Source organism: Carassius auratus, unplaced genomic scaffold, assembly GCF_003368295.1.
Source record: "Carassius auratus strain Wakin unplaced genomic scaffold, ASM336829v1 scaf_tig00216516, whole genome shotgun sequence".
NCBI classification, from domain to species: Eukaryota; Metazoa; Chordata; class Actinopteri; order Cypriniformes; family Cyprinidae; genus Carassius; species Carassius auratus.
In genome coordinates, this window is record NW_020528610.1 from 24,627 (window position 1) to 40,000 (window position 15,374).

A 15,374-nucleotide genomic window follows, 5' to 3' on the forward strand; every position below is an offset into this window, starting at 1 on the left:
TTTATAAGCGTTTTAGATCAGTGTTTCACAAACAGCTGTAGGCCCATAATTCAAGACACGTAGGCATATTAATATTAGGGTACTAAAGAGGTACTTTGGCTACAGTCACATAAAAATGTTGGGAACAACTGTTATAGGTTAATGTTATGTTGGACATTGCTGCATGAACATTTGCGGTGCCTTTCTAGTGAGATATCAATTTTTGTTATATTTAATAGACTCCAATGAATAACCTTTACAGGTATATTCTTGAGAAATGCTTTTGAGCATAGATTTAAGTTACCCATCTGAACCCAAATATGAACTGGATTTACTCAAATATAAATAAATTTAACTAGACACATTCTCAAAATGGATGCAATCATAAAAATGATAACTGTTGCCATTTATTTCCATACTAGACTATGCAATTCAATGAGTACAGTTTCATTTAGCTGCAATTTATTAATCCGTACATTTATTCCAGAAGGATCCATGTAAGGCCAAATGTAAGAGGAAGAACATTGACTCAGTGCGGTGGAGAAAGAGGGACCAGTTGGGACGGTTGACTATTGAGAATTGACTATTGAGAACTCCCTCAAGAGATAGTATGTGTTATGTCAATTATAAGCGGCATTCCTCTAAATTGTCATGAATTTTTTGACATTCTCTAAAGTTTTCATATGATTGTCTAGTCACATCTGAATGTCGAATGAGGTCGACACGACCTCAATATGAAGATTCATCAGAAGGTGTTGCTGATACAACAGATGGTGAGAATATACTATTATTATTTTTTATAACTAACAACATGCACAACTGTTGTACATTTTAGCACTGCATGTATTCTTGCTGATTGTATTGTGTACCTATTGTATGTATTCCTACACAGGCACTTCACCTCGACGGTTTGAGGAGACACTTCAATTGATTGGTAAGAGACAATGTCAGATACAATATATGTACATAACTAATTTTGTATTTTACAGGATATGAAAATTCTATGGCTGACGCCATTTAGTACAGGGCTGGAAAAAAACTGTGAAATACTTTAACTCCATTTATCCCTCTTCTCTAAAGACAAAAATATTCAAGAACTCAAGGAGAGCTTAGACAGCCCAGACATTTATCCATCAGAAACTTACAGCATACGGACCTGGGGTTTGCGGCATGAACTATGTGAAGAAAAGTGGCAAAAATCAAGAGCACATCTTTTACAAGCCATGTTAACAAGCGGAAGGACACCTCAACAAGCTTGCCAACAGTGTCATGTGGAAGAGGCTGTTATTCGATGCAGAGACTGCCTCCCCAAAGAACTGTATTGCAGTAACTGTGATGTGTCAGTGCATCACTAGTATGTTCTACACAACAGGGAGTCATTTGTGGGAGGCTTTTACAAAGCCATGGCACCGAAATGCATCGTTACAAAACACAGCACCGGTGAACATGTAGTTAGTGAGCAAGGTATGTGACCTCTATATGGATTGGATTACATTACATATCAAGTGTAAACTGTTACAATTAATATTGATGTCTGTTTTTCCAGATTGTCTCCTACCGATTGCTTTGCCCAACAAGATTTGCTGTTGTGGTGCTGAGGATGTTTCAGTGAATGCTGGTCGTGCCATTATTTTCATAAATATTAATGGTGCTTACCTTTGTTTAACTTACATAATATAATGTGTAAATCAAGTACAAAGGCTTTGTATAGTTGAATGTATGGTTGTGATGAATATCTCTGTTTGACCCAACAGGTCGCTATGATCTCTACCTTCCTTTGGTAACCTGTAAGTCTTGCCTAAAATCGGGGACACCTGAGGTCAAAGACCTTATATTAAATGGGTACTGGCCTGGAACCATTGAGTTTCAAACAGTTTACACTGTCGACCTGTTCAGTACCTTTGAAGACTTTAAAGTTACCGCACCTGGCCTATCCAGACAGGCCTTTGTGAGAATGCTGCAAAGCCGCTCAATGCGTTCTGGCAGAGTAAGTCAGATTTAAACAAAATGTAATAATGTAGAGGATAAATGGGTGAGGGGGGTTATATACATTGACAAAAAGGTTTGTTTTATAAATAAGAAAGTTGTGGCTAGATGTACAAGGAAAGGAAATGTTGTGGAATCATGATTAGGAGAAGTCAGGTTGTACTGTATAGTACAATGCAAAAATGTGTCTGTTACTTCTTAGGCAACTCTCACCATAACTAGTCTATTTTATGTTCACTAGGTTGGTACAATATCAGTGGACTGTTTTCAGCGCAGTTTTCTGGAATGGACGTACTGTAGACATGAGACACATGTAGACATGAAACACTTCTTGGAGATGACCATTTCTCCTGCCCAGCTTGCAGTCAGGATATGCTGGCAGTGTCACTTGACGGGAACAGGAAAAAGCTTAAGATTAAGATTAAAGCTGGTAGTGAGTCTAACAAGAAGTCTCAATCCAAACTTGATGAAGAGGGTGTGATGATTTCAGTCTGTAGACACTGCATTCTTTTGAATGGTAGGTTCAGCACTGTACCGTGGAGAAGTGTTTGCATACCCTCTTTATCTTCAAAAAGAGCTTGGCAAGACACAAAAGATTGAGTTTGTCTGCACTGATGTAATGTGCAAATATTACCCATACTTAAAAAGAGTGTGTGAGGCCTTTCCTGATCTAGAGTATCTTTTGCAAATGTGACCATTCTTATCAGTTATACATGCAAAAGGCCATTCAACCAAATGTGAGGTAATTGTATTGATTATATATTTATTTTTAATTATAAATACATAATGATTATTATATGAGTAATTTTGATACAATGCTGCAATGATTATGCATAACAGGTGGAGTGGGGTGGCCGCAACCAAGAGGGAGCTGGTGAGTTTTAACTTTAGAGCAGTGGTCTCAAACCTGTTCCATTGAGGGCCTAGTGTATGCAGGTTTTCTCTTTTACCTTGTACCAGACTGAGTAGGTCACTAATTGGTTAGGATCTTAATTGGTCACTAATTGAAGGGAAAGACCAAAAACAAGCATACACTAAGCCCTCTGTGGAACCGGTTTGAGACCCCTGCTTTAGAGTATCTACTGATAAACCTGTCATTGGATTATTCTCATAGACAGGTTAAATGTCCATATCGTAATTTAATGCAGCAACTTTGACCACTATGCCACTCGTCCCCCGATGGACCTGTTCCTTAACATTTTTTATATTTCCTACTAATGCAGGTTTGACTGTCGGGGAGGAAGTGGAAGCAGTCAATTCATTTATGTCTCGTGCTGCATTGACAACAAAATATATGACCAAATGTGGTGAGTCGTTGGGTTTAATTAAAGTCATTGTTAAATATGTGCAATATTTAAAATGGATCTGTTCATTTTTTTTTTTTTCTCAGCACGCACAGATATGATCACTATCCATGTTCGTGGATGGAACCTAAGGAAAAAGTTAAATCTTCACAATTATCTTGCTCAAAGATATGTTAAGGTACATTTGGTATTATGTTTTTGTTTATTAATTCTAATTTAGATTAACCTTTGCATTCAGTGTTGGGTAAACTTCTTGAAAAGTGCATTTTAGTTAATTTTCTGAGTTCACAAGTTTTGGGAAGTCCCTAATTTAGACAAAATAATCGGGTAAATGGAGTTCATATCTTAACAGTGTCCTATAAAACAAATACAAAGAGTAAAGAAATATCAATCATGGTCACCGGTAAGATATGAACTCCATATACCTGATAATTTTGTCTTAAAGGTCACATATTGTCAAAATCGAAATTTTCTGGCTTTTATTATCATAATGAAGGTCTAGGTGCTACGGTTTTTACCTTGTAAGTGTCTACACTGCCGATTGTCAGACAAACGCACACTGCCTATATTTAGAACAGATTTAGAAACTGTGCCTGAAAACGAGCCATTTTGAATTCCTGCATTTTGAGATGTCACAAATAACTAGGCTCCTCCTTCAGTCACTGCACACACACTACAGCTTGTTCCCTGTGACTGCCTGCTTGTGCGTCTTTCAAATAGGCAAATCAGAACAAAGGCTCGTGAACATTAATTAGACAGACTACTGAGAAAAGAGCTTGCAAAACTCTTCAGCAGTGGGTCACAGATGTTCAATTGTGGGCAGCATCAAGTAAGTTTGTTACTAAATCTAAAGAAATCATGTCATGTGTGCAAGGGTGTAGGAATGAGTTTGATATTGATGGGGACCCATTTTATTCAACAATTGTTGTTTTTATTGGGTGGGACCTCAGGTTAACTGCCACTAGGGATCACGTCCCCCCTTCCCCACCCGCTCCTACGCCCCTCCATTTGTGAAATTTGAATGTTATAACTTTTTTAATATTATGTTTGTAAGCTTATCGTTTTGTTTGCAAACAGCTCCGAGTACCATCAGTTCAAATGATCCACAGGGGCTGCAGCGTCTAATGGAAGGCTTGGTCCTTAAAATCCAACAAAAGAAAATGGAGTTGTACAGAGAGACAGGTTTGTGATTGAGGTTTTTTTTATTCATTTTGTAGGATCCTACACATTCTTGTGAAAGTAATCTATAAATCTGAATGGAAATGTCATAATGTGTGTACTTTTTTAAATTATATTTTTCTGAAATCTGTGTTCATGTGTTACCTCCTTGTAGACAGCAACAAAGACAGGCGACGCAAGCGATCTGCCATTGCTAAAGAGAAGAGCAAACTAGAAGAGGCCATAACATCATACAATGCTCTTGTCCCAAATGCAGAGGCTGTGGATCCAGCAGACACCCTTTTAGCACAAGACTTTTCAATATGGCCTTGGGAAACAGGTAGAGATTGGAACAGGAAATATTATTGTCAACGCAGTATTTAAGTTGTCTTTGTCTTCACTTACCACAATAGTGCACAATTAGATTCCATGTAGTTAAGTTTTATGTTACATTTATTTATAAAGAGAGAATCAGACTGAGTCCTTGGTCTCTTTTACAGCTGAGCCTTGTGGACAGAAGATGTAAAATATAATTACAAGAAACATTGTTAAGAATAATAATTACAGCACATTCAACAGAAAATAATTAAAGTGTAACTCTCGCCAAAATTTAACCTACGTGTTTTTTTTTTTTTTTAATGTTTTCGAGTCAACCTTTTCAGTAATAGTATAATTTGGATGTAACAGCCACGTTTAAGATTTATTGTAGTCTCATTGTTCGGTCAAATAGCCATTTGAATTTAAGTGATAGTCACTGCCATGATGGCATAAAAATTGCTATTCCTAAAACCTTAAAAAGGCTCAACATAATATGAAACTTTTTTTCAAATTATCACCAGGGGCTCTAGACATGAACTCGAACATTGAGTACATTGTTTGTGTTCAAAAAGTTTACAAAAATGCAAGGTTTTGTAAAAATTATTTTTGCAGTTCGTGATTCATTTTGCCAGTCAAAAAGTGTCGATCTCTGATTGCAAAGTAACAGGGAGGAGAGTAAACATGAAAAAGTTCCTAAAGCTTAGTTCCATATAAATGCATGGGTAATTTGTTGTTTTGTCGTTAGTGAAAAACAATATTGACCTTGTAGTTCCTAATATGGAGTCTATTCATTTGCTTTCGGAGATCGACACTTTTGGACTGTCAACATAGGGGCGGCTGGAGAGAAAAACAGCTACGTTGAGTTGTTAAAAACATTTATTTTTAGTAAACTCTGTGTACACAAACAATGTTCTTAATGCTTTAATTCATGTGTAGAGGCCCTGGTGATACTTAGAGAAAAGTTTAATGTTACGTTGAGCCTTTTTAGTGTTTTAGCAATAGCAGTTTTGATGCCATCATAGCAATGCCCCTATCACTTCAATTCAAACGGCCATTTGACTGAACATTGGGTCTCATTCATGAAACATTCGTAAATATACGAGTAAATATGTGAGTGATCTGTGCGTAAAGAGACATTCCCGAAAATTCTTCTCCTGATTCACAAATACTTCATAAACGTCAGATGTGATAGTTTTATGAGTATGGGTTAATGAATTCCAATTAGTCGTAAATGGGACGCTCGTGCACGCTCATTCTCTCAATTACCATAAATCCCGCCCATTAAAACCGACTGACAACTATATATGAGCATATATATATATATATATATATATATATATATATATATATATATATATATATATATATATATATATATATATAAAAAAGACTTGTGGACTTGTGTTCCGTCTGCAGATGCTATTACTGGTATAAAAGTAAAAAGAAAAAATATATGTAATTACTATATATAACATTTTTTTTAAATGCTGTGTACATATTTACGGATTAAGGTGAATTCAAATGCAGCTTATTAATGAGCAAAACGTTCGGATGTAAACGCACTATTTACGCGTGGCTGGGAGCAGGTGTAGATTTCTTTTGTACCAACTAACATTTGGAAAATACGAACATTTTAATGAATCTGAAAATTTACGCCAGAACCACTTTACACACGATCTACACAAATTCGTTTTGCTCGTGTTTCATGAATGAGACCCAATGAGACTACAATAAATCTTAAACGTGGCTTTTACATCCTTGTAATAATAAAACCTTCACAATCATCGGGACGAAGGAAGCGGGAACCGGCGGACAATCAAATGTCATTTTAATAATTCCAAAATAAACAAAACACAACTAAAATCCCAGGCCTGGTCCTCTCTCGTCCTTCACGGTCGTCGCTCCAGTTTTATATCCTTCCATCTCCTACGTGGGACTTGATACCGGCGGTGGGGCGCAGGTGTCACTGATTTCCCAATCATTCCGCCGGCCTCACTCCTTGTTCCCACGTCCCTCGGCCCGCCCCCCTCGCCACAATCCTAATTATGCTATTAATGAAACGGTTGACTCGAATACATTTAAAAAAAAAAAAAACATTATAGGTTAAATTTTGGCGAGAGTTTATGCTCTATCGTGGCATGGATTTAAAATGCCCTAAAGGAACCAAAGCATCAATCTTGAGTTCTCTCTGTAAATCATTCCTAGTGTGAGGGGCATGGTAGACGATAGTTTTAAAAAAAAAAAAAAATCGTTTTATTTGCTTTTTTTATTATTGAGAATATAGTGATCCTAGTTTTTTTTTAATTCAAATGTGCTGACAAAGTTTGTAACAGAACTAGTTCAACACAACCACAAACAATTACATAGCAACCTAAAGATAATTAAACAACTTCACAAAATAACTTCAAATGCTTTTTAGAGTGATGCATCACTTTTGTGATATAAGCATTTAAAATGCTAAATGGCTTGGGACAAATGACTTGTAGTGCATCTGTTTACCACTATTTCCGTATTTTACAGACTATTAGTCACAGTTTTTTTTACTTGTCTGGCTGGTCTATTCTATATTGGCGCTCATTTTAACTATTTGTAAATATCAATGAACATATGATATTAGATAGAAGTTGTAAGTAGACAAGCATAAAATTATAACCATGCCTTTGGTGACCAGTAAAGTGTTTATTTAAAGGGCCTTGAAATATAAGTGCGACTTATACTCCGGTGCGACTTATAGTCTGGAAAATATGGTAAGTAGTTTTATATCACATTGCAAGGCCTTTCACTGTCGGTCAATCTTTTTGTCTTTTTTGCTATTACCAGTATTTATCTTTACAGAATCCACTGTGCCCTGGAGACAAAAGAAGATTGTGTTTGACAAGACAATGCTGTTGTCTCGTTTAAAAGAAGAAAAGGCTATTCTCATTAAAGAGATGAAACAACACTGGCAGTTCCTGAATGGTGTCTCCAAGACATTAGGTGATGATATAAAGTTGGTCAGAGGTGACTTGAAAGAAGGGAGTAAGTATTCATTACTGTCTCTGAGATGCTGTATAATTTGACAGGTTTGTGGAGTAAACACTAACAGGTCTTTCTTTTTCATGCCATTTGGTCTAAAAAAAATACATGCATATACATGCAATAAATGCATATAATTACTTAAGATATATGTAGCCATATTCAATGAATGAGCTAATGACTGGTTTTAATGCTGATACATTAACCTAGCAAAGATCATCAGGACAGAAATATGGACATTGTATGTGTCTGTAAAAAGCTGCAGTAGGATACATTTGCCCATAACCAATCTTAAAACTTTTTAAGTCTGTCCTAGTAACATGTCTGTGGAGGCATTTGAGGGACTGTGCTGCATTATGTTGGCAAGATTGAGTGACCTACAACATCAAATGAGTGAGGTGAAGTAAAAATATAGGTGGGTGCTCATGTTCGGTCCCCGTCTTGTACTGTACCTTGTAAAATAGCTTAATCTTTCTTTGTAGACATACTTTTGATATTGCATTGTGTGAAAGTTACATAGTAAAATATTTAGTTACTAAAATGATTGTGTCATTTTATGAGCTCAACAGGACTGAGAAAGTGAGGATGAAAGATATTTATCATTTCATTTAACCTGTGTTCACTTTATCACAGGCAGATTGTGGTGGATCCAAGTGTTCTCTCAATTGATGAGGAAGATGGAGAAGCAGTTTGTGAGGAATTTCCTTACCTCCATGATGACATTGATTTATCCGATGAAGATAATGATAAATAATGTACTAGATCACTAACCATAAACTCTGCAACCTTCTCCTAATGCTCAGGTACTTTCCTACTAGCTCCTGGTTGACATAAGTTGTGATTAACAATACTCAGCAGTCAGTACTTTTTTTTTTAATTCCCTAAGGAGTCTATTAGAGCTTCTGCCTGTTCATTGTATATTTCATTTGCGCTACATTTGACTTGGACAATTACGCCCAGTGTTAATTTACTACTAAGGTAGTTGCCTTGTCACTTTATTCACACACTTCTTCTACCTCTCTGTTTGATTGTGCTGCAATAATTGTACATATACCTACACCTTTACTGTGTTGCCCTCTCATCCTGTATCTTATCTGTATTTCTTTCTTTTTCTATCCCTCCGTGCAATTAATGTGTAATTTTGTGTAATTTCATGTGTAACTTCTTTGTCATCCTGCACCTTTTGCTTTATCTTGGCCAGGTCACCATTTCTATTGAGAATGTGCTCTTTAAAAACTCACCTGGTTAAATAAAAAGAAGTAGGGGTGTAACGGTTTGAGATGTTCACAGTATGATAACTTTTAGAAAAAAGATCACGGTATTACGGTCTCACAGTATTAGTAAAAATATAATTGGTTGCAAACTTTGGCATAAGATAGTGAAGCACACTCCCGCTGGGCTCTGGAGTAGTGAAAACGTCTCAGGGCAGTTTCACACCTAAAAGTCCGGACTAACATTTGTGTTTTAGTACATTTTATACATTTGACATTATACATAAATTTTTTGGTTTCACAGTAATTTTGCTAGCACACTAGTCCTTGCATTTTCCAGCAGGACAATGACAAACCACAGTCTGCTTGGATTAAAAACCAGAGGACATGTATAATAGAATGGGCAAAAGTGTTCTTGCTAAACTGAACCAACTGGCATCTTTACTTCCCAAAAGCTTATTAAATGTTATTTTAAAAAAAAGGTGATGTTACATAAAACAGTGGTAAACAGTCGCAAATATTTTGACTGTGTTGCACTCATCAGATTTAAATTTAGTGTATATTTTCTAAAATAAATGAAATACTCAAAGACGTTATTTGTTAATGTGTTTTCAGTATAGTACAGAGTGAACTGAATTTTTTTTTTTTTTTTTTTTGCATTTTCAATACTGTCAACTTTTTCATAATCTGGTTGTACTTTTATAGTGCAATACTTGGTTATGTTTTCTTTCTCGGTTAATACAAATCTTTGTAGTAGAATAATAAAAAAAAGTAGCAGAATACATCTATATAATGCTAAAGAAATATGAATATGTACAAATTACTGTGGTAAGAATGCACTGAATTCAAAATTGTATACACAGTGCTATTGGATTTTATGGTTTTTATACACAGATGGCACTGTGCAGATTTAGCAGCACTGAAATAGTTTATAGCAGCTGTGAAAATTGCATTGAATATGCAGTGGATAGGAAATAGGATAGTGAATAAGACAAGATTAAAACAGTTGCTGCATTTTCTCATATGATTTCTTACTCTCTTTTGAAACAGTCGGACCAAATGGAAGAACAGTTGGGAGCCTTTGTCCTGCCTTTGAGATGTTGGAGTTAGCACCAGTTTGGAGTTTGTCATTGTAATTTTAATCAGTGAAAATAAAAAAGAATATCATTCATTTGTTCATTTTCCATTTTTTAATGAGCATAATATGGTTCATTTTACTGGACATTTACTCTGTATAGCCATTAATAAATATATCTTTGTGCATAAGTGTTGAGGTCATAATATAAGTATCAAAAGAACAAAGGCCTGTATACTGTATTATGCTCTATTGGACAATGTTTTGACTTAAGTCAAATCTAAATGTCTAACAAAAAGTCAGATTTGGAAGCATTATTATGTGTACTTTTTAATTTATTTGTAGAATCAAATCACCTGGGTTTTTCAATGATGTAATTGGTCAAACACATTACATACTGTTTCTCTATTTCTTTAAATTGCAGTCTAGATTTTGAGTAATATAATACAGTTCTTAAATGGGTTTACTTTAGTCATGTATTTATTTTGGACAATCTGTATCTGCACAACATTCTAGTAGTGACAAAAGTGCGCAGTGGTTGCAGACACAGCACGGGGCGCTGTTTGTCGGAGGGCTGTCTGGACTATTGTAATCAACAAACGAAGAAGAGTAAGTGCGCACACAATAATAACTCATTGACACACACGTTAGTTGGATCCAATGACAGTAAAGGTTGGATCAGGGATGAATGTGTGCTCCGCAAATTCACGTCCTAAATACTGTATTTTAGCTGATCAAAAATGTATGAAAAATGACATAAATTGTATCATGAAATATACAGGTTTGACTGTAGTCATGTCGTCCCATGATGAATAATAGGCCTAATCATATTTTAAGGCTAAACCAATACATTATATTTGGATGCACTTATATACTAAAGTTGCAGAACGTAATCAAACGTTGCATATAGGTCCCATTAATAGATCTAAAAGAATAGCCTATTCAAAATCTCACATCTAACATGAAATGAAACATATTCTTTATTATCACTTTACAAATAGGGAATTAACAGTTTTTCTCCATATTGTCTAATACAGTTTTGGGTTTACATCCAAGCTGTTGAATGAAAATGCAAGTAGGTAGCCTAAAATTCAATGCTATTTGCTACACGTACGTCAAGGGGGAAATGCACGTGTTTCCACAACTGCATTACTACGCGTTGCCATGACATCAATTCTTGTCGGAGTTTTGAAAATATTTTAAAGAGAGAGAGAGAGACTGAATGATGAGTATGGAGTAACAAGATGGGTGTGGCTTTTAAAAGTGCCTTTGTGTGTGTCTGTGGTGCTTTGAAGCTGCCAAATTTGAGGGACCTAAAGAAGAAAAGAGGGGGGAAAAACAGAATTGAACATTTCACATCAGTATTCTCTTAATCTGTGTTGCCAGAATGGGCTAGATTGAATGTGATATTCGTTTTATACAGTGAAAAAACAAGTTAATATTGTTAACTACAATTTCTAACAAAATTTGACAAACAGTTAATAAATGCAAGTATAGGGAATTTATATATATATATATATATATATATATATATATATATGTATATATGTATATATATATATATTGTAGCCGCTCAGTCTAATACTGACAGCTGGGGTAGTTTCGCCCGGCTATGCCTGGCTGACGCGCTGTGTCCTTGTTGTTCTGTTACCTTACGGATTTGGTCTTGAGAATATATAGGCTTTGTTGTATTGCTGATTATTCTTTTATTTGCTTTATCGTGCAGAGGTAAATATCCATTTATCCAGTTTCAACGGTAAATCATATCGGTATACATATACACACAGTCAACAATCAGTTTTCTAGCGCCTATGCGCCACAAGCGGTCAAAACCTTTTTGCCCTTCCGGGTCAAACCCCCCTGCCCTTTGGCAGTTTGATACTTCCTTTATAACTTTGACCTCAGGTAACATTAGAGTGACACCCGCTGTACAAACAAGAAACAACACCCAATATCTAAATACACTGACACCACATTTGGCTTCTATACACCGGCCCCTAATTGTTATTGACCAGCAGTCATTACAATTTAAACAAAACAAAAACAAAAGAACCAAATGTTATGATCCATCAAAATACAGTCAAGCCCAACATGGACAAACATATTTATACTCCATGCAGCAAACAGAGCTTAGTCACTGGCCTTTCCAAGATGTTGGTTTTAGTCTGTAATCTTACAGAACGCACAAGCCCATATTTGTCGGGAAAAACCTCCAGAACCTTGCCAAGTGGCCAAGAGCCACGAGGAGCTGAAGAATCCATTATTACCACAATGTCCCCAGCAATCAAACTCCTCTTCTTTTGGTTCCACTTTTGCCTCTCTTGAAGCAAAGGCAAATACTCTTGCATCCATCTCTTCCAAAAAAGATCAGAGAGGTATTGTACCTGTCTCCAACGTCTTCTCCCATATTGGTCATGAGGATTGAACACTCCAGGTGGCAAAGCTGGTTTACCCTTCAGAAGAAGAAGATGGTTAGGACTAAGAGGTTCCAGGTCACTGGGATCATCCGAGAGCTTAGTAATAGGCCGATCATTTAAAATGGCCTCCACTTCACAGAACACCGTATGAAGTCCATCATCATCCAATGTCTGTTGCCGTAGGATAGAAGTCAAAACCCTTCGCACCAGGCGGATCATTCTTTCCCACACACCACCATGGTGTGAACCAGCTGGTGGATTGAAACTCCAACGGATTCCAACCTGCGACATGGTTCCTTGAATCATATCCTGGTTCAAAGCAACAAGAGCCTTCTTAAGTTCCTTTTCCGCCCCAATGAAATTGGTACCATTATCTGACCTCAGATGTTCCACTTGTCCTCTCCTGCTGATAAAACGCCGCAAAGCATTGATGCATGCATCCGTTTCTAGGGATTCTGCCACTTCCAGATGGATGGCCCTGCTTGCCATACAGGTAAATATAACTCCGTATCGCTTACAGGTCGATCGTCCCCTCCTTACTTCAACAGGTCCAAAGTAATCTACTCCCGTGTTCATAAATGGTGGTAGATCTGGAAGGATTCTAACCTTTGGGAGGTCTGCCATTTTTTGTTCTATGGCTCTTCCGTTGTAACGTCTACAAAAACTGCATTCAGCAATAACCTTCCTAACTGCTGAATTGGCTTTGGTAATCCAAAACCTCTTCCTCACTTTAGACAGCGTATGAGTCCGTCCACCATGGCCCAGAGTCTGATGTACGTGCTTAAGAATAAGCATGGAGATATGCTGATCTTTGGCGAGAATGAGAGGATGTTTCATTTCCTCAGGCATCGCTCCTCTGTTCAACCTTCCTCCAACTCGTAAGAGTCCTTCCTCCACCATAGGATCCACCCTTTATATGGAACTCCGTCTACTCACTACTGCTTTCGACAACAGAACGGAAATCTCCTCCTTGAATCTCTGTTGCTGGCAATACCGAATGATGGCAATCTCTGCTTCTAATTGATCTAGCCACGTGCTTTTCTTTAGAAATTCAGACACGTTCAGACCCCTCGATACGTCATCCGCTGGATTATCTTTAGAACCAATATGTCTCCACTGTGAGGGTTCAGATATTTTTCTGATGGTCAAGACTCTGTTGGCCACAAATGTGTGGAACGCCTGTCCTCGTTATTAATGTACTTTAACACTGAAGAGCTGTCAGTCCAGAATATTGACTCCTCCAAATGGAAATCCAATTCTTCCTTTAATATTGAGTCCACTCTGACAGCAAGGACAGCCGCTGTCAATTCCAGTCGGGGAATAGTTACAACCTTCAGAGGTGTCACTCTGGCTTTACCAGCACAAATGTGACCTGGATGATATTTTCATGATTTAACATCCAGATGTAAGTTACCGTCCCATATCCATCCTCACTGGCATCGGCAAAGTGATGTAGTTGCGCATGCTTAACTTCTCCGAAATACCCTGGCTTAATGCACCTATCCACCTTAAATGTAGTCAGCAGCTCCAGGTCTTTCAACCACCTTTCCCATTTGCGTAAGATGTCCGGTGGCAGAGCATCATCCCATGAACAATGTCTCCGACAGAGTTCTTGCTGCATCAATTTAGCAAGCAAAGTGACAGGTGCCAGTAACCCAAGCGGATCGTACACTGAGCTGTTAACTGACAACATACCCCGTCTGGTTAGAAGCCGTTGTTTTATCTCCAATTTGAACCTGAAAGAGTCAGTCTCCTCACACCATTGTAGACCCAAAGCTCTTTCTACTGGAAGTGTATCCTGGTCTAGATCCAGCTCCTTAAGGTCTTTAGCCCTCTGATCTTCTGCTATGGCTTGCAAGACGATGCGACTGTTGCTTATCCATTTCTCTAAGAAGAAGCCTCCCTTTCGACACAAAGCAATTAGATCTCTTACCATCTACCATCATAGCTTCTTCATCTGTGGCTGAGCTCTTCAAGCAGTCATCCACATAAAAATTGTGCTTAACACATTGAAGAACTTCAGCTGAAAACTCAGAATTATTATCATCAGCAGTTCTTCTCAGTGAGTAACTTGTGCAACTGGGGGACCAAACAGCGCCAAACAGGTGCACCGTCATCCTAAACTCCACAAAATCCTTACTGATGTCTCCATCTGGCCACCAGAGAAAGCGCAGAAAGTCTCTGTCTCCCTCTGCAACCCTCACCTGGTGGAACATGGCTTGAATATCACCCATGAAAGCCACGGGTTCCCGTCGAAAGCGAGTTAGAACTCCTAGCAGCGAGCTAGTAAGGTTAGGACCCTGCAAGAGCTCACTATTTAGCTAAACCCCTTTACAAGTGGCTCCACAGTCAAACAACACACAAAGGGAACCCTTTCTTGAATGGTAGACCCCATGGTGAGGAATATACCACACTTTCCCACTCTCACAATGCTGTTGCTGCTTAGGTACTTGCTCTGCATAGTTCTTACCAATGAGATTGTTCATATAACCTGTATACTCCTGATGCAAGTGTTTATCTTTAAGGAATCTTTTCTTCAGTCCCTCAATCCTCTGCTTAGCCACTGCAAAATTATTGGGGAGATAGACTTCCTTGTTCCTGAAAGGCAGTTTCAGACAAAACTTTCCATCTTGAAATATCGCTGAGTGCTCCGCAATTTCAAGAAACTTACGATCTTCTCTGGACATTTCCTTCTTTTCCATACCCTTTTCGTTGAAATCGTGATTGTATTGAATGCTCAGCATCTCTTCCAACTTGCCCACAGATATCCTGTTCACCATAGCAGCGGGAAACCCTTCCTCCCATGCCCCGCTGTTACCATTCAGCGGACCACTAACGACCCATCCAAGCACCGTCCTAACAGCATACGGGCCATTCCCGCAGCTGTTGACGACCTCCCAAGGTTCTAATA

At 37.8% G+C, this 15,374-nt stretch overlaps 1 protein-coding gene and 1 long non-coding RNA gene across 2 annotated transcripts; both read left to right on the plus strand.

Annotated features, from left to right (window-relative positions):
* Positions 1–337: 337 nt before the first annotated feature.
* LOC113098333 (uncharacterized) lies at positions 338–2,446 on the plus strand. The gene is made up of 6 exons (XM_026263361.1): positions 338–752; positions 872–913; positions 1,060–1,443; positions 1,526–1,627; positions 1,734–1,966; positions 2,207–2,446. Exons 3-6 carry the CDS (start codon positions 1,383–1,385, stop codon positions 2,444–2,446), a joined length of 636 nt encoding a protein of 211 aa, XP_026119146.1. The 5' UTR covers positions 338–752; positions 872–913; positions 1,060–1,382.
* Positions 2,447–2,781: 335 nt separating this feature from the next.
* Positions 2,782–10,140, plus strand: LOC113098336 (uncharacterized). Its single transcript, XR_003288992.1, has 9 exons — positions 2,782–2,839; positions 3,189–3,272; positions 3,356–3,447; positions 4,347–4,451; positions 4,603–4,767; positions 7,581–7,763; positions 8,067–8,175; positions 8,394–8,563; positions 10,022–10,140. It is a non-coding gene; the product is annotated as an uncharacterized LOC113098336 (long non-coding RNA).
* The last annotated feature ends 5,234 nt before the right edge of the window (positions 10,141–15,374 follow it).